This window comes from Nannobrachium achirus (assembly GCF_963921795.1).
Source record: "Nannobrachium achirus genome assembly, chromosome: 14".
Classification (NCBI taxonomy): Eukaryota; Metazoa; Chordata; class Actinopteri; order Myctophiformes; family Myctophidae; genus Nannobrachium; species Nannobrachium achirus.
Genome location: NC_137821.1, coordinates 26,959,665 through 26,980,221, shown reverse-complemented (window position 1 = coordinate 26,980,221; position 20,557 = coordinate 26,959,665). Strand labels below are relative to the sequence as shown.

General features: G+C 41.5%; 1 protein-coding gene across 3 annotated transcripts in view; it reads right to left on the bottom strand.

Annotated features, from left to right (window-relative positions):
* Positions 1 to 4,877: 4,877 nt before the first annotated feature.
* usp53a (ubiquitin specific peptidase 53a) overlaps positions 4,878 to 20,557 on the bottom strand; it is a 55,146-nt gene continuing 39,466 nt past the window's right edge. For 2 of the 3 annotated variants that reach the window (XM_080742362.1, XM_080742363.1), the window contains exons 13-17: positions 16,899 to 17,703; positions 15,544 to 15,608; positions 7,757 to 7,823; positions 6,922 to 7,661; positions 4,878 to 6,710 (exon numbers count right to left, since the gene is read on the bottom strand). In XM_080742362.1, coding sequence (XP_080598488.1) covers positions 6,634 to 6,710; positions 6,922 to 7,661; positions 7,757 to 7,823; positions 15,544 to 15,608; positions 16,899 to 17,703 — 1,754 coding nt within the window. In that variant the 3' untranslated portion in view covers positions 4,878 to 6,633. The remainder of the gene's footprint in view (positions 6,711 to 6,921; positions 7,662 to 7,756; positions 7,824 to 15,543; positions 15,609 to 16,898; positions 17,704 to 20,557) is intronic. The other variant, XM_080742364.1, reaches the window with a different exon arrangement.

Genomic DNA, 20,557 nt, shown 5'->3' with positions numbered 1-20,557 from the left:
GAAAAAGTAGGGTTCCAGGGGTCGCACAGCAATGTGTCACACATCCACACGTTCGTCTCGACGAGCTATACAACATACCAAAAGATAGACACTATCGGAAATTTAAGACTTAAAATCTATGTTTTGACGCCTTACTAGTCTTATGTAATTTTGGAGGTTTTGAAGACAATGTGAAAAAAATTAATTAATTTCATATCCACACGTTCGTCTCGAAGAGCTATACAACATACTAAGAGACAGGCGCTTAAAACCTATTGGTTTCCTAGTTATCGCACTTTGAAAAATCTAGGATTGCATTTGTCGAAAAAAAGTAGGGTTCCAGGGGTCGCACAGCAATGTGTCACACATCCACACGTTCGTCTCGACGAGCTATACAACATACCAAAAGATAGACACTATCGGAAATGTAAGACTTAAAATCTATGTTTTGACGCCTTACTATAGTCTTATGTAATTTTGGGGGTTTTGAAGACAATCTGAAAAAAATGAATTAATTTTATATCCATGCGTTCGTCTCGAAGAGCTATACAACATACTAAGAGACAGGCGCTTAAAACCTATTGGTTTCCGAGTTATCGCACTTTGAAAAATCTAGGATTGCATTTGTCGAAAAAAAATCAAACCTCGGTTCGAAGTGGAGCGGTGAATCTGAGCAGCTATACCCTGTGTGTGTTGCTAAATGCCTAAACTGTAAACTGTAAACTGTGCCTGTGAGTGAGTGGTGAGTGTGCCTGGCCTGCACAAAACAGCGCCCCTCCTTTAACTAGTGTGTTGTGTGTGGCCACTCAAGGTATTGCCAGGCTACGGACACGGCCAGCCAGCCACCCACCCACGGACATACCCACGGACATACCTGTCTATTGGGAGCGCTTTCACCGCTCCAAAAAGTAGGGTTCCAGGGGTCGCACAGCAATGTGTCACAATTCCACACGTTCGTCTCGGCGAGCTATACAACATACCAAAAGATAGACACTATCGGAAATTTAAGATTTAAAATCTATGTTTTGACGCCTTACTATATACTAGCCCTTACCCGTTCAAAGATATGAGCTCCGAAATGATGTGCAGTGTGTGGATTATGGGATGTGCACTGTGCACACAGTATATGAGGGATGGAAAGTAACTTTAACTGGTGCTTGCATGCTAATATGTAGGAGCATCAATGTAAGAAATACCCGTTCCATTTAACGGCTACAGAGATACTGTGTACCGATCTGCATGATTTTGGACAACATCTGTAACAGGGCCAGAACCCCCCCCCCCCCCCGCCCGCCCGCCTGCCCGCCTGCACACACCACACTCCCCCCCCCCCCCGTGTGTGTGTGTGTGTGTGTGTGTGTGTGTGTGTGTGTGGGTTTGTGTGTGATTGTGCATGGCCTGAACAACAGCGCCCCTCCCTTAACATGTGTGGTCACAAAAGGTACTGTAGGCTAAATAGATATAGATACACCATAAAAATGCTATTATACAGCATACGATTTGTGAAAGTGACAAACGGGCTTCACAGTTATGTCAGGTGTGTTCATATGCTGATGGTGATGCGATTTCAGATCAATTGCTCCAGCCACTGAGGAGAAACGCTGAGACACTCAGACACTCAGACATTCGCAAAATTATAGTATAGATAGTCTTATGTAATTTTGGGGGTTTTGAAGACAATCTGAAAAAAATGAATTAATTTCATATCCACGCGTTCGTCTCAAAGAGCTATACAATATACTAAGAGAATGGCGCTTAAAACCTATTGGTTTCCTAGTTATCGCATGTAAATCTAGGATTGCATTTGTCGAAAAAAAGTAGGGTTCCAGGGGTCGCACAGCAATGTGTCACACATCCACACGTTCGTCTCGGCGAGCAATACAACATACAAAAAGATAGGCACTATCGGAAATTTAAGACTTAAAATCTATGTTTTGACGCCTTACTAGTCTTATGTAATTTTGGAGGTTTTGAAGACAATGTGAAAAAAATTAATTAATTTCATATCCACGCGTTCGTCTCGAAGAGCTATACAACATACTAAGAGACAGGCGCTTAAAACCTATTGGTTTCCTAGTTATCGCACTTTGAAAAATCTAGGATTGCATTTGTCGAAAAAAAGTAGGGTTCCAGGGGTCGCACAGCAATGTGTCACACATCCACACGTTCGTCTCGACGAGCTATACAACATACCAAAAGATAGACACTATCGGAAATGTAAGACTTAAAATCTATGTTTTGACGCCTTACTATAGTCTTATGTAATTTTGGGGGTTTTGAAGACAATCTGAAAAAAATGAATTAATTTTATATCCACGCGTTCGTCTCGAAGAGCTATACAACATACTAAGAGACAGGCGCTTAAAACCTATTGGTTTCCTAGTTATTGCACTTTGAAAAATCTAGGATTGCATTTGTCGAAAAAAAGTAGGGTTCCAGGGTCGCACAGCAATGTGTCACACATCCACACGTTCGTCTCGAAGAGCTATACAACATACTAAGAGACAGGCGCTTAAAACCTATTGGTTTCCTAGTTATTGCACTTTGAAAAATCTAGGATTGCATTTGTCGAAAAAAAGTAGGGTTCCAGGGGTCGCACAGCAATCACATTGGGTCACATTGGGTTCAGAGGTATAGATTATGTCAGTTGTTGTTACATGATATAGATGAATGATAGTTGGCACAACATCCTACTAGTGACCACATTTGGAGATAACTGAAAAAGTTTTTTGATCAGGCCTATTCCACGCAGTTAAAAATACAACAGGACAAAAGGTGAATAAGTCAGCAGGGCACCGCAGGGAGTTGCACCCCATCCCAGAGTAAACCAGGAGTACCATACTACCAGAGCCTTTTGCTGTTTAACACCATGTCCTTCCTTGTATCATGATTCATGTGAATAAAGTTGTTGCATCACAGAGCGTGTAAGAAAATATTTATTTGTATTTATTAATTTATTTTAAGAGGATGGCCCCTGATGTGGTATAACGTTATTTTCCATCTATCCTAGTCTAAACTGTGTCTTAGACTGGGAAAGATAATGACACAACTCTAAGGAGCTGTAAAGCATTGGTTCTCAGAGTGGGGTCCGTCTGCGGACCCCCAGGGTTCCTTGAGGGAGTTCCTGGGGGTCCGTCTGGCGGTCCGTCTGCGGACCCCCAGGGTTCCTTGAGGGAGTTCCTGGGGGTCCCCAGCCAAATGATAGTTAGGAACCAAGCCCTTGTGGATATTTGACTCTGAGTGTAGCATTGGTTCCATTCGTACACTCTGTGTTAAATTAACATTGATTTTAAAATATACATTGGGGTCTAATATAGAAATGCCATTACATGGAGACAAAACAGTTTCTCAAATAGAGCTAACAGCTAGCAGCATAGCACCTGTTCATCCAAAGATGACGAAAAAAACTCCAGTCTCTAACACTAGACAGCGTAGTCTAGGTGAATGGGAAGCGTGACTACCTGGAGAACAGGAGGTCGCAGGTTCAAGACCCGACCTCGGCAGACGGTTTGATGGGAATATGGACATTGGTACAGCTGGATTATCTAACACATCAGCAGGCTATTCAATAATCCAATACAAAATCTGCACTTTGGAAGGGAAATGTTTAAGGAAGTTTGAATCAGGCATCAAGCCATTTATATTCACATTATTCCTGACCTTCTCCAGGGCACTATTGATATTACTATTGATATTTTCTCTGTGTGCTGCATCTTTTCACTTCAGATTGAGCCAAAGAAACGGGCCAGGTCTATGAAAATAAACCCAAAAGCAACGACTACTTTCATTGGCTATTTGAAAATAGCAGAGCTCACAATGTCACATCACGACACGTTGTGAGTTTGTAGATCTGACATTTTAAAAAGAATAAATGTATATTTCTGAAACATTTTAACAGCACAAATCTTGCGGTGTGGCACCACATATTTTCAGATGGGGATCAGAAACGATTCCGTCTGAGGTTCACCATGCTATGACCCACAAGCACCACTAGAGGTCACTAAACACCAGACTATATCACCACCAATTCTCCCATAATCATTTGGGTTGAGTCAGGCAGTGTTGGTGTAGCCTGGCTCCAGCCAATAGACCCGCCCACTCTCTGAGTGAACTGCCCCAGCGTAGAGTCTGAAATCAGGCTAGTGTTAGTGAATCCTATTTTACTGACATCAAAATACATTAAAAGTTTAGTGGTATTTACTGTGGTAAAACAAATGCTTTAACAATTACACAAAAACAATACTTATATAATACGCATATATTTCACATTTAAATAGTAAATTGGGCTATTGGGGTCATTAGTGAGGAATACCTCACCATTTGTTTGTTGTGCACTCTCCAGCTGTATCCTGATATCCCATAAATGTATTTGAAATACATAATGTTGTTGACACTAATAAAAAGCAAAAAGCTATACACATCCATCGTATACCATGGATGCTTACAAACTAAAATGGAACCATTTTAGTTTGTATGTCAAATTGTTTTCCTGCATCATTATTGCTGCCGTTTCAATACATTTTATGAAGCAGGCTTAAATTGTTTTCCTGCATCTTTATTGCTGCCGTTTCAATACATTTTATGAAGCAGGCATTGCCCCCTCTGTTTAGCAATTCTCCTGGTGCTATATTACAAACCAAACAGTAGATGGCAGCAGAATATCATGACCAAATGTATCTCTTTTCTCCATATCTTTGTATTTTTTTTTCTCCCAAAATGAATGCCCTACTTCATGTTGATAGTAGCAATAGTAGCAGATCTGAAAGTTCGAAATGTGTTTTGCAGGTTGAGGTTTCCTGACAGAGATAATAATAATTAAATACAGAGAGATTTCATATTTTTAAAGCAGCTATGATAGTACTGTAATGAAAACTCTAAACAACTTCATACATTCATGGTTAAATAAAATAGTTTTATTAAACAGTTAATCAATAAAAATGAACTTAAATGTTATAAAATAATCTCAAATTACAGAATTATACAAATTATGACTCCTATTTAAACTTGTTTGGACGTAGAAAAATACAAAGGCACTGTGCAGTAAATTCTGCTGAGCAGTATACAAAACACCATATTAAAACAAAACAAATGAACAGAAATTACCAATGAGATTTAGAGCATCTTTTAAAATAAACAAATATACAGTATGGGGCTTGGGTTAAGCAAGAACATAACCTACTAAAAAAAAAGTAATAATATAAGTAAGCCCCTTCTATCTCTTGAAGACACTCTTGATATCTCCATACCCTGCCAAAAAAGGTGTACTGGAAAGGCAAATTGCAACTGATAAACCCTTAACATTTCACTCAATGTGGAGGAACATTGGAACAGCTTATGACTGGAAGGAGTGTGAAAGATACACATTCTAAACCTGGGAATACAATATAAAGCCATATAAACTGTATATGATTATTGTGTTTCTGTGTGATGGGGGGTGTGCAAGCAAGTACGCCTATGTGCCAAATACCAGTTTACCAGCAAACAATAAAGACAACTAAATCTGCCCACCACCATATACCTGCAAGGACCCTTGGGATCCATTTTTAAGTAGCAGTCCTCTCATAAATGTACAATACAGTATGTACAGTAGAATTTAACTTCCCCCAAAACAATATTATTAGGTTTCAAAAACCTCTACACCAATAAATTACAGAAAGAAAAGAAAAGAACAAAAAAAAAAACATTCAATAGGCGGAATTAGGGCACAGACAGACATCTTGTAACACTGAAATGAGAGCAATTCAACAAAGAGATATAAGCATTCCATAGTTTGAGAGAGAACAGATTGGTTAGAAATAGGTTATTCTTTGTTAATCTCTTGACATGGAAAGTGGCTTTTTGAGATACATTCTTTACTAATCCAACCAACAAATCATTGGCTTGCCTTGTGAGTTCTGGGAAATCCAAACATTGATTGATAGCAGCCATCTTGGTGCCGTTTTCTTCTCTTTTTTTTGTGTCTCTCTCTCTCTCTCTACCGTGCAAATTCAAACTTGGAGTTAAGTATCTCATACCAGAATTCAACAGAAAATCCTTCCATTCATTCCACCATGTTTCGGGACCAATCTCTTTGGCATCCAGACTTGTGTCCAAATTTGTGACTTGACACCTGTGCAAGCACATGCACAAATCCTTTTGAGGGATTCACTTATTGCAGCCGTCACCAGGGGTGTACTCTGTACTGTGGACTTTTTAGCTAGTGGAGCGATACGTCGCGCACATACACACGAACGTGAACGATCGGCGATTGAAATAACCGCTTTAATATGTAGGCCTACAATATACTGTTTATCAAATTTTATAATATTTACTTGAAGAATGGGGACACTTTAGTATTGGCAGAGTGTCACCTCTGCAATTTAATATGTCCAGGGGAATCCATCAGCCAATGTTATCCAACTATTCAGCAGGTTGGTCATTCTTGTTAATTCACGCTGTGACACTCTGCGTCGGCAGCTTGCGAAAAAAGGGCGGTTTTGAATCGACCCGCAAGGTAGATGCACGTGGGTACGCACGTGCATGTCCGTGCATGTGCGGGAGTGCGCGCACCTTCAGAGCTCACCGGCAGTACACCCCTGGCTGTCACAGTGAATAACAACTTCCAGCTTTGGTGACATGTCACTGATATCAGGTCCTTCAATGCTTTAGCTAAAATCACAGGAACCCGTGTTCATCAAGTCCTTTTGGAGTGACAGGGTTCCATTTCGCAGTTGGTTTACATGTAGAATAACCTGCAAAATAAAAGGACATACAAAGCGATTCAATTACCATCTGCAATAATATAATCATTCTGACAGCTGAGCTGCAAAAAAGTAATTTGTATTATTGTGGTGCTCTAGAAAATATACAGTATGTTGGGATGAAGCAAAGACATTTGTTGATCAACAAATGATTTACGTATATTAAAAGAAAAAAGCTCTATAGCACATGATATTTCTATACCTGATTCTGATCTGCTTTTGGGGGGCTCCGGTGGCTGGACCTCGGGCTTCGAAAGCCCCTTCTCTTCAGCATCACTTTCCCCTGACAAAGCATGTTCCTCTGCTTTCGAGTCTGTCATCATGTACAAGGCCGGCCTCTTATGGTATTTCGCCCGATAAGTGTCTGTCATACAATTATCTACAGAAAAGTATGTGGTGGGCAGAACCATTTCTGTTGGAGAGGGGGAGTCAATGTTCTCATCATGCCCAGGCTTTGGACTGGGAAACCTCTCTTCACTCTCGCTGGCAGACAGATCATTTCTGTCCTGGTCTGAGGAGCCTGACTTGGAGCTGGCATACGAGGCCAGCTTGTGCTCGGCAGGTGTCTCGATCCACCGACGAAGGTGGGAGTGTGAGAGGGAAGAAAGCTTGTTTTGGGAGCTCGTCCGTGACGGCACCGTCGGGGACTGAGGGTGAAAGCCTGATGTGTCATTGTATCCATGGCCATGAGTCTTGGGAGGTATAGGAGGTGCTAAGGTATGGTGATTGTGCATGAATGGCTCCCTGTGGATTAAAGTGAAGTCCTCTTGCTCAGAGAAGGGACCGGCGAGATCGTCAGAGCTGTTCCACTCAGAGCTGCTGGTCTTGGCCAAGTATGGTGGCACGGGGCTGACAGGGCTGCCATCGACGTTTTCCTCCCGTTCACTATCAAGACCGTCTATCTTCTGCAGGACTCCGGGAGTGTATCGGAATGCTCTCCTTCTGGTGCAAGCACAGATTATGTTAATGATGCATCTGTGAGGCATGCAATCTTAATTACATGAAAATAAACAGTGGTAGAGTTTAACGTTTTGTACCTTTGTAAACATGGACTAGATTTGAGGTTTGCGTCTTGTAGATCTGGAGATTTCCTTCCGTATTCACCTTGAAGACACAAATGACAGCTTACATCATCACACTAGTTTCTACATTACAGGTAATTACTGCTAGACCAACAAAAACCAAACAAAAAAGTCTGTGCAAAGTTTCTACATTACAGGTAATTACTGTCAAGACAAACAAAACAATGTATTTAGAGTCCCAGAGATTCTGTGTTTTTCTGTCTCCAGCACAGACATGTTACCTAACAGGGGTCATGGTAAGGGCCCTTGTCTGGTGCTGGGAGAGGAAGTATAAAAGCAGATAGCCAGTCTGGCAGAGCGCCCTAAGGCCCCCTGTGTACCACTCTGACTGTCTGATCCAACAACCAAAGGGAGGCCCCCTCAAAGGGAAGTCGGGTTCACAACCCTGCCAGTTTGTAGCTAGCAATGCTAAGATGAATGACTCAATGAACCTACACTAAAGGGAAAGAAACCTCACATTTGCTTGATCTTTCATTTCTGCGTTCCTTTGCATCCTTTCAAGGAATTGCCTTCTATTGTACAGTATATATAACCCACCCATCTACATGTGATTGGATGGTATCAGGTTATTAGACTAAGTCACTGGATTAAATTGCTACACTGAGATAATACATGAAGGTGAAAAGGTGGCCAAACAAAGCAAATCCCCAAAGCTGGTGGCATCGGTGTGATTTGTAAGGCTTGAGACAGACAACAGCTGACTAATGGGGCAAGGAAGAGAGTGAGTGGCTAAGGACCATCTGTGATGTGTCAGCACTCCCTCCCTTTTTTGCACTCTCTGGGAGCATTAGTGACTAAATCCTTTCTGCTGGCATGCAATTACAGTATGCAAGGGTCAGACTCTAGAACCCCTCCCCAGCACTGCTGTGTGTTTAAGCCTCTAAGTCCACGTGGCTATTCACTATTTGATGCAGTTGAATTCCAAAGTCTGCAAACGAATTTAACAATACAACTCTCGAAAAAGACAGTGAGATGGCGTTTGCAAGCCATGTAACACTGCTCCTCAGCAAATCCCCTCTCTTTGCGGTCACGAGCGCTGTTGCCAAGACAAATCTTGGAGGGAGTAAAGAACTGTTGTATAGCAAAGGGCAAAGCGACTGCTAGTTGGTTAGAAAGCTGCCTGTTGCTGTTGAGATCATAAGACAATGTCAGCATTGTAGGGCAACAAAACTCATTCTTATGATCCAGTGCTAATTCACCAATAGGCCTACAAATAATTCGAAGTGAGGCTTGCTGTTCATATGCAGTGGAACCCGGGGAGGTATGTTGCTGTAGGTGTCTAAAAAAAAGCCTGTACTGCTCAATCAGTGTGTGCAGCTGACTGAAGTGAATATCATGTTTGCCCAGCAAAGCATCCATCCTGTGACTGCTTATGTTTGAATCTGAGCCTCTATATAATATAATTACACAAACATAATATCTTATCTACAGTATACAGGGGGTGTCTATTAAACACTACTACTAAATTCCTAGTAAAGTGGAAGAAAATCATTGAAACCAGTAGGGTTCTTCCTCCAGGGAGCATGGAGGTGCACAGCCAAGTTTCAAGATAAGTCTTTTGTGTTGGACCAAGCATCCTTAGCTAAGTACCGCTTACGTTCACAGCTTCATTTCATACAGTATAATGTAATTTAGTCCGAGAAGAGCACTGCAAAACGCATACAACCCATTTATGGAATGATCAAAAAAGGCTCCACGCTGTGTGCACAACTCTATATTTAGCTTTTTGAAAGTGATGGATGCGAAGATACTGTTTCTGGAGATCTAGTAAATCACATAGTGGCCTTTGATCTCATTCCAGCAGACCCAAATTTGCAGCCGCCAAAAGAGACACCTGTTGGGTGGATCGATATGATCTGTTGAAACAGTTAATCATGTCACCTAATTGATGACAGAGGGAAAGCAATGTGACCGTTTTGATTATCACTGGCAGAGCCTTAGGTCTGATTCTTTCCGATGATTTATTTTGGAAAATGTGTTGCTATACATTATACACTGCGCCGAAAGCAATGCCAACTTAGCTTTGAAAAATTACAGGGGAGGATTGTTGACAGCCTTTTGAAGTTCAGTTGATGTAGCAAAATTAGACACCTGCACACAACTCCATGTGTGATCCAATTCCTGCTGATTTGCCATCCTTAAAATTCCTCAACATCAATCATTTCCTCAATGCATATTTCTATGTGCACTTTTAGAAATAATTGGAAAAAGTAGCCGAAAGCTATTTGGTTGTTTCAAAATAAAGTTCTTGTTAAATGTTGCCAAATGGTGTGAAGGAGGTAACTTCATGTTGATGTGTAAATGCAGCATCATCACAGGCCTGGCACATTATTACATAATCGTCAAATCGCAAATATTTGAGATTATCTTTGCATAATCGTTTTCATCTGTTTCCATCGGTTCACACATTTTCGGATATTAGAAATAGCAGAAACAGCAGATCTACAAGCTTACGACATGTAAGCTTGTAGATCTGCTGTTTCTGCTTACGACATGTAAGCTTGTAGATCTGCTGTTTCTGCTATTTTTACGTGTATAAGATTATTACATATTTCAATATAATTCATTTATACATTTCAGTTATTTGTCATATCTGCCCTGTGCCATTTTTGATTACGAAGCCTAAAAGGCCAACAGAAATAACAATAACAATGTTCAAAGCCAAACACACAATTAAATCGCTAATCGCAATTATTTGAGGGACATTTAATCCTCAACTTCAATTTGTAATCGTGACAGCCCTAATCATCACTTCTCTGATCATTTTAAGTCACAAGAGTCCAACACAAATGATCCAAACTGAGATCATGTGTATGAATATTAATACACTGAACTCATCCTGTATTTACTGTGAGTGGTAAGAAACTGAGCCATTAACCCCATTGGCATGATATTACCGTATATCAAAATGATCACATTTTGATTGAATCGCCCCTCTACTAAACCTAATCACCCCTCTTGGCATAGCTTGCATGGGTTTAGTTATGGCCCAAGCCTGAAAACATTACGCCAAAAAAGGTACAATATGAATTTGGACTCATTCCAAGGCATTAACACTTAGGTTAGCACACGTCAGTCACCAGCTTGTTAAGTGGCATCAATCGGCCCTCTAAGCCTGGCAGCATTATAGTCCAGCTCTCAACACAACGGACTCATCGACAGACATGCACACCACAGATGCCTGCACAGCACACGCATTACCGCCATGGATATCATAACCGCGCTTTATCCCTATGATGAAGTCTGATAATTCCTCATAACAGCTTTTATCTTTTTGATAAAACCTCTATTCTGACATAAGTAGATTTACTGTGAAGTCAGGCTGTAAAACATAAAAGCATATGTAAAAATGCTTTGCCCTCCGAACAAGGAGACAAAAGGAATTTTCCCCTTCAGGCATCAGAGCCCGGGCACTTTCTCAAGCCGTCAATGTGGACATATTCACTGCCCACTTGAATATCTTCAGCATATTTCAAACAGTTATAAAAAAAGAAAAACTAAAAACACAGAGAGTTAGTTTTCTTTTTTTTTGCGTTTATATTTTTAGATAGTGTGTGAACGTTGGGTCAGTTTACTCTTCACCAAGACAATCACATAACTGAGAATATGCTGAGGTACTAACAAGACAAAGCTGGTTGCACACTGCTGCATTTTTTTTGCAGTCTTCTTATTTTTCTTTTTTTTTTTTATCCGAAATCCGTAAAAACATTTTTCAGGCCAAGGAGAGAGAGAGAGAGAAGGGAAAGAGAGAGAGAGAGAGAGAGAGAGAGAGAGAGAGAGAGAGAGAGAGAGAAGAGAAGAGAAGAGAAGAGAAGAGAAGAGAAGAGAAGAGAAGAGAAGAGAAGAGAAGAGAAGAGAGAGAGAGAGAGAGAGAGAGAGAGAGAGAGAGAGAGCGAGCAAGGGACCCAGTGGCGACAGTTAAATGAAACGGGCTGCAGTGTACAAACGTGATTGACATAATGTGAGGTTCATTTCTTTTATTTACGTGTTCCGAAATCCGCTCCGATATTCGTCTGAAAAAACGAAGCAGTGTGCAAAGATTAAAGGTTTCTAGGGAACCACAGTGAGCCAAGCTGGGTGAATTAAAGTGAGGGGGGTGGATTTACTGGTAAGCAACCACAGGTTGATTTGGCCTGACGCCCTAACCATCTCCCAGCAGCACAGCCTTTCCAGTTGACACTGACATAATCCACTAGTACCTAGGGGTCAATTTGTAAATTAAACAGGGGGGAGACATGTTTTAACCACTTAAAGGACCACTTCACCCATATTCAATCTTCACCCATTTTGGGTCTCAGAGGAGGGCTGTGGATAGTTCAGAAACCTGCCTACCAGTGACGTCATCAGTAGGCAGGTTTATAATGAATGTAAGAACACTGGCTTCTATTTCAGCATGCCAACTTTCCAGGAGGAGAAAGGCTGCAGTTTCTATTAAGCTTGGAACCCCATTGATGAGGTCATTGGTAGGCAGGTTTCTGAACTGTCCATAGCCCACAAAATTAAACACAGGAGGTGCCGTCTTATATTGAGTATTAGTAAGGACCAATTATATGAATTACTGTAAGGTACGTGTTTTAACAACTTAAACCCCATATACATTAGATGTATTGATGTTGATGTATTAATGCACACGCTTATGCAAGTCGCTCTGGATTAGGAGTGTCTGCTAAATGCCTAAATTGTTACTTGACCGCTCCTACATCTGGGCCACGCTTCAGCTTACTTAAAGGGGAAGACAACCCATTATCAATATTGAACAATGTCATTGTATTGTAAAGTACACCGAGATGACATCACACCGGTGTACTTTACAATACAAACCCCAAAATTAATCCTCCAGTTCTAGGCAACACAGAAGGTGTGGGAACTTTTTTTAAATAAATTATTTCCACACAACTTCTCTAAGGTATATTAATGACATAGTTCAATATTGAAAATGGGTGGTCTTTCATTTTATACAACAAACCTTGAGACGTTTGTGCCAAGATGTAGGCCAGGCTTCAGTTTACTTAAGCCCTGTACGTTTTACACAACAAACTTTGAGACGCTTGTCCCAAGAAGTAGGCCATATCTAGGCCAGGCTTCAGTTTACTTAATCCCTGGACATTTTACACAACAATCTTTGAGCCGTTTGCACCAAGACGTAGGCCACGCGGCGCCTCATTTTACTTAAGCCAAGGACATCTTTTAACACGTTTTTCCAATAGGTTTTTGACTGGACAAAGCCAGATGTTGGAGCTATAGCTCCTGTTCCAGGAGCATCGCTCAAAAATAAAAGTATTTTAGTGTAGCCGTGGAATCTTTCCAGACGTCTCTGGTATAGGAGAGCAGCCCGTGCCAGTGTATCACAGCTGAACTCTAGCCAAACTGACTTCACACACATTTGCTGCAGTTTGTCAATATATTTTGCAACTGTGGGCAGGAGAAGCCTCACAGTGGCCCCATGCGGGATGTTTTACCATAATATACATTTGGGGAAACATATAAATCAAACATGTTTATGTTAAAATAGCATAATGTACACAAATAATGTTCATGTGAATTAGTATGTTTGTTTAAAGAAACTTTTAGCAAAGTACTAAATCAATCCAAACTAAAAATGCAGTTCGATATAAACATTAAATGCAAGAAAGCAAAAAGTAAAGCTCATGTATAGCTGCATCGTTATTTTATGTTGTTCTCCGATTCCAGATCAGACGCATAAAAGAGCAGCAACATTATTATAAGCCTACATTTTGATTAAAGACATAAAATATATATATAATATGCCACCTTCAATTTGGGATAAAACTGTGTCTGTTTTCTTCCAGATAAAGATGATCTTGGCAAAGTATTCGTCCTGGAATGTTCAATAACACCAAGGCAGAGGAAACGCAGTGGCAAAAAGTGGCATTCAATTTCTATACTATGCTCAAGCATCTCCTTCTGACAGACCCGGGTCATAGCATTTTCTGCCTGACCGGGCACAGCTGGGGGGCCCTCTAAAGCGTACCCATCATCCCCCATTTAGCATGAGGATAAAACCATACATGCATTCCAGCTGTGGGAAGTATGGTGAAAGGTGAATGAATTTAAACCGATATTCTCCCCTCTCTCTGTGTTCATAGATCACATGGTCGGAACATGTGCTCCGAAGAAAGGAGAGAGAACTGTATGGTGTGGAGAATGTGGAGGGTGTCTGAACTACAGACCCCTGCTGCTATTCATGACATCTGCCCCCCCCCCCCCCCCCCCCTCCTCCTGTCTGGGAGATAAAAATAGCCATTATATTTATATCAACTTCTCAACCTGACTTGTGGTCAGTGGGTCTGCTTCTGAAACTTTCTCTCGTCAATCGCACACACAAGAGCAAACATGTGGCAGCTGGGTAGTGGGAGGAATGCCACTTTAAACCCGACGCAGGACTTTTAGTCATTGCTACAATGGTCAAATAAGATCATTGTCACAGCTGTGCAGAAGAATGAATTAACGCGTCTTTCACACAGCATCTTCATTCAGTCTGCTCACGCTCATCACCTTGTATCAGAGGACATATGATAATATCAAGAGACACAACTCAAAGCTGATATTGAATCGAAGTAAAACTAATTAAATTAGATCTATCTTGGGGCGCCCGCTGGCCTGGTGGTCAAGGCGCATACCACATACAGTACTAGGCTACGATGCCTGCTGGCGTCGCTGGTTCGATTCCCGATCCGGACGACCTTTGCCGCATGTCATTCCCCATCTCTCTCCCCATTTCCTGTCAGTCTGCTGTCCACCTGTCCTATCAATAAAGGCATAAAAAAAGCCCAAAAACAAATCTTTAAAAAAAAAAGAAATTAGATCTATCTTGTTTATTTTCCCCTTTATAAGTCCATATGCTAGCAATAGATACTTGGTATTGACGCTGAACTTTCAGGTGAAAAGTAATGCCCCACAGTCATTTACTTGGCTGAGGAAAAAGGTCAGGGCTAGTAAATGAGGGACCAGAGTACATACATTTCCATACAATATCCCTTCCACCAGGCTCTGACCTTAACAATGCTGATAGAACCATAAATCAAAGAAATAACTCAGTAATATCTTAATGTGTCTAGTCTGTACAATACATGGAAGTCCATAGGGCAGAGGAACTTGACAGGAGCAAGGTTTATAAATGACTCTTTATAACTGATGGCCTCTTTGCAGAGAAATACATTGAAAATTAGACACTCTCACCACTCTCACGGTTATGAGATAGAAAAACTCTACATTAATATTGCAAGATTTGATTTGACTGATGAAAAGTTCAACCTGTGGTGTCAACTAGCTTAAAGTCTTAAAGTCTTAAAGTTATTAAACTGAAACCATAGTATCCTTTAATTTCAAATAAAGACTGATGATTTCACTGTGTATATTTACTTATGCCAGATGTTTGTCCAAGAATTAGATACAAAATAGGCGATCACTCCAGCTGCTAAACAAGTAACGCTACCTTCCCAGTGGATAAACATTAGGACAGTGGTTCTCAAAGTGGAACCAAATGGATCATTACAGGTCTGCAAATCCTGTGAGTGTACAAATGGAACCAAATGGATCATTACAGGTCTGCAAATCCTGTGAGTGTACAAATGGAACCAAATGGCCCCATCAGGGTTCGCTCCCATTTGTACATCTCCGATGTATGGGGATCCGTGGTCTAATTCATACCAAACTGGGGGTTCTTGAAACGAAAACGTTTAACTAAAAACATTAGAACTGCATTAGAAGTAGTCTCTTACCATAGGAAAATGAGGAGTGCAAAATGTCTGCTTCTGAATCGTCAATTCTCTGAGCATATGGATCCCTAAAATAAAAATTCAACAAATTATTATATTGCATTAACAAGGGCTTTCATCATTTGTAATTCAATACAATTAATCTGTAGATCGTATAGTGCCTTGACATCCATATTTTCATGCTACGAACCTTTTAAAGAGTTTAATATGGCTCTGATTTGTATACTTGATTTACTACTGTAAATAGCTAACAATGATGTAATGTGATATAAATCCCTGCATAGCATCCATCCAACGTCAAAACTAGTGCCTGACTATTAAGCAAAAACGTCATATTGTCGCTGTCTTGTACAAAATGATTACTTTTCAGGAAATAGTAAAAAATAACCATTATTCCAATGGATACAATAATGTAGTTATTATTTGTTCACAATCTTGTATTAATAGTAGTCATTGGATAAATAATCTTAAAAGTTAAAACCCACAGAGAGACTGAACCACTTCCAGTAACACATTCAAAATCATTCAAAGGTAGCCAAAATAGTCAATCTACAAGCTTTGTGAGCTTGTAGATCAGCTATTCGTTATTTTTGTGAAACACTATCGTATGACAACGTAGGGTATTCATTTAGAAAATATGTGTATATATATATATATATATATAAAAAAAAGTTTAAATATGGAGATGCATGGTTTCTGGCCATCAGCAACAATATGTTAATCCCAAAAACTACAAAATCCTGTGTATTCAAATATTGTGGCTGATAACAATGGATATATTACTATAACTATGAAATACATGAATGGGGAATTCATTATTGAGCTACCCTATAACAAGCTACTCTCAAGGGACAGGCCTGCATAATGCACGCCTAAGTGGTTAAGCCAAAGTCAGCCATTGACTGTCTCTGTAAAGGATTTATCATCAGCTTGTTGAGATCGTTATTTCAAAACAAGACCTGTGCTGTAGACTACAGAGCCAACAAGTGACAAGCCCACTACAAGAACACTATAAAAGTGAAGCTGATAAATTGTGTGGGATTCTCTCTCAAGTTTGGATAAAGTTATCCATAAAAATGATTACTATCAGAGTACAATGATTTTCTTTTTTCTTTACAAAATCATCACACCACCTTTAAAAACGGTCTCGCTATTCTTAGCACAGATTTCTAATAATACCAGCTACAATTGATGCTCAAAGTATATGGGAGGACACAAAATGCCTTTCAAACAAACAATCAAGGGAAATTAAGTGACATCATTAAGCAGTGCCATATGGTTAGATGTTACCGATATATTCCTCGTTGTTCATTCAGGGAACAGTACCTGGTTAAAAACAATCAAATGATCTATTGTACCTTGTCCGATGTAGTTCAGGGATAGGCCTAAGGTCTTTGGAGGACAGGTTATCCACCACAGGAGAGTCTAGGTTCGCAGAGCCATTGCTGAGTCTGTCGCTGCTTTCGTATCCAGACTCGGTCCTCTGGATCTTCCAGTTGCTGTCCGTGCAAACTTTAAGCGTGGCCACGCCCTTCGGCCTGTCCTTGTCACTGTAGCCGCCCCGGCTGTCCGAGTCCAGGGAGCTGCGGCTGCCGCCCGTCTCGTGCCTCTGCTCGTCCTCATAAATGGTCATGAGGCTCTTGCTTGGCTTGCGCTCCTCTCGCCCACCCCATGTCGTCGAGTCCCTGTCTCGATCTTGCTCTCGTTCTCGGGTGGGCGACTCGCTGCTGGGCCTTCTCCTGGGACTGTGCTGCCTTCGCTCCTGACTGGCCACGCTGCTGGCGTTTCCGGCGCCGCTTATTACGCTGTCCACGTTCAGCGCTTCCCGCATGGGCTTCCACGGGCGGCTGGGCCTGCTGTTGCTGTTGCTGCGGCTGGCGGGGCGCTCCCGCGAGTCTTGACTGCTGTCTGTGTCGTATCCGTTGGTTTGCTGGTGGTCCAGCCTCCGGCTGTGGTGGCCGCCGCTGGGCACGGCTGGGAGCACTTGGACCCTGGAGTGGGAGCGATGGGTTTCGTGGGAAGATCGACCGCCCATGTAAGGCGTTCGCTCGGTCCGGATGGGTCCTTTGCCCTGGCTGGCGTAGAGTCGAGTGTCCAGGTACTGCTTGAAGCCGTTCTCTGGAGGGGAGGCAGAGCGCGAGTAGGGCCGATCTTGGGCTGGATCTAAGGGCAAGGAAAAACAAGTTATATTAAAGCTTTAACCAACAGCACACCATCTGATTTTGCTGAGGTTTCATGCAACCGTTGTTCTGCAATCTGCATAGTACTAAATCAACTAAATGCAGAATTATGGTTCGTTATTATTATGCAGGGTACTGCAGTGAAATCGCAATGCAGTGACAAATCGTCCATTCATTATTATTATTTTTTTTATTTATTTTTTCAAATCTTTTTTATTAAAGCACAATGTCATAATGAGGCAGGTACACCTATTGATGACACCCCAAGTCCCATTCCCATCACAGTAATCATAGGTACAAATTAGCACGACTGCACGAAACCTGAGGCCATCACGGTACATACAAATTTAGTACAAAGAAGAGAGACCCTGCCCATGAAAGACAATAAAAGAAAACATTTTATCCCCTCCATATACCCAGTTTAGTTAAGCCAATTCCCCCATTCCCCATGCTCTACGCTAGACCCATCCCTGCTAATCCCCACAGTACTCATTGGGAGGGTGAAGACAACAACGGGTCTCCTCCGATACCCGATCCGTCATGCCACCATCTTCTTTTCACCTGACATTAAGGAGCATCACCGGGGGGGCGTAACGCATGCGGAGGTACACGCTATCCTCCCCAGTTCCACCCCTCTCTGAACAGGCGCCCTGTCCATTCATTATTTTGATTTTTTAATTATCTTTTGATCAAAGCATGATATGGAGAAAGAGGGGACTTTTAGAGGTCAACATAACCAAACCAGGTAACAAGAAATGTCACTTTTTCTGCACAGCAGTGCTGATTCAAACACAGCTTTCTGGCTGGTACCATCTCTCTCCTGCTGTTTTGTGATCTTGTTGCCAAGAACAAAAAAATCACACCCGTGTGAAGTGGAGCTGTGTGTGTGTGTGTGTGTGTGTGTGTGTGTGTGTGTGTGTGTGTGTGTGTGTGTGTGTGTGGATCATGTGTACCGATTTTTGTGACATTTGAAGAAAATATGTAGGAAAAGGAGCAAAAAGTGTGTTTTGCGTTTCCTGCGTTTCTGAAGTAAGGATATGGTTTCTTGTTTTTAAGAAATAGGCTCCTCCCACAAGTTCCGCAAGGCGATTACGTTGTCGCGTCTCTCCAGAGATCGTTTGTGTTTCGTTTTGAGAGGGTCATTCCCCCTGAAAAACACGTTTTGGCATGAAACGGTTACGTTTTTCGCGTTTGTGGCGCCCCCTATGGGTCGAAGTGGAAATGCTTTTGGGTATATGTTCAGTATAGCGCCCGCCACTTGTGTTTAAAATTTTGTGTTGACTGGATGTTTCGTTTGTGATTTATGGCTACTTCTTATAAAATGGGTTCCTCCCGCTAACTTTGGAAGCTTGTCACGGAAGAACGGTATGGACTATCAAAATATCGTTTGAATATGTTTATCGCATGAGTCGATAGATCATGTGTACCGATTTTTGTGACATTTGAAGAAAATATGTAGGAAAAGGAGCAAAAAGTGTGTTTTGGAGAAAATTCAAGATGGCGGAAAATCTATCCTGGCGCAAATGGGCGTGGCCTATGTGGGGAGATGCGTCTTGACCCAAGGAATCCAGGGAAAAAAGAATTTTAATTTTCCGATCTACGGTTCAAGAGTTACGGGGCAAAACGTAAAGTGGGCCGTTATAGCGCCACCATGAGGCCGAATGATGTAATTATTTTTCAGTTAATCCTTGCCTGCATTATGAACCTCCTCTCCAAGTTTTGAAACTGTAGCCCCAATGGTTTGTGAGGGAAAAATAATTCAATGTGAGTTTTTGTGATTCCCATTATAAGTCAATGGGGAAAATTAATTCACTAATAAATTTATATCAATTAAACGATACAACTTTTCTCTTAGAAAAGTAATAGCCCACGATTCCCGAGTAAGCCGGTCGATTTGACATATGGCGCGAGTGTGTGGTGGCAAAACTGTGGGACTAGTTACGCGCCGAAGTCCAGGCTACGTACAGACACACAGACACACAGACACACAGACAGACCCACACAGCCACGTATAGGGAGCCTGTGCTTCACACAGCTCCAAAAATAAAAAGCACTTTCAAAGCAACCAAGATGCAAGGCCTTGCTAAAAAACTACACCAGGTGGGGTGGTGACCACAGGGTCTCTTGACATTTAACACTGGGATCCCTGCATTGCGTGCAGAGAGTAAATAATGGTCAGCTCTATGCTGGGTGTCCTCTATGCCAGTGGTTCTCAAACATTTTCATGTCAAGGACCACACAATGAATACATATTTAGGATGTGGACCCTCATTTGAAAAGATTTGGTACCAACGATCCCCAAAAGAGAAGATCTTAGTTGTCATTCAATTCAATTAAATCTTTATTTCAGACTCAGGGTCCACAACAGCATATATATATATATATACACACTATTAATAGTGATAATAATGTAGACTTTATTAATCCTACAAGGGAAATTCAGTTTCAGCTTCACCCTGCTGATGGCTCTTCATATTGAGTGCTCACAGTTAAGGGTTAAGTGTCTTATTACTCCTGGACAGGCGGCCTCTCAACCCATTATCTACGCCATATTGTTGAGCCACCTTCCATACTATATACGCTCCGATCTTTGATTTGTTTTTAAGCGTGTCTGGCAGAACTTGCTGACGGTGCATGGATTATAATTTTGAAGACGCCACAGTCAGAGAGTAGAGTAGGCGCTCTGCGCATCATATGCACGGTCACGTATAAAGCATTTAGGCCTAGAATTATTGAATGCTTTAACCAGTGAAAAATAGCAGATATACAAGCTCACAGCGCGGCACCGAGTGCCGCGCTGCGAGCTTGTAGATCTGCTATTTTTGGAAAAAGTCGTG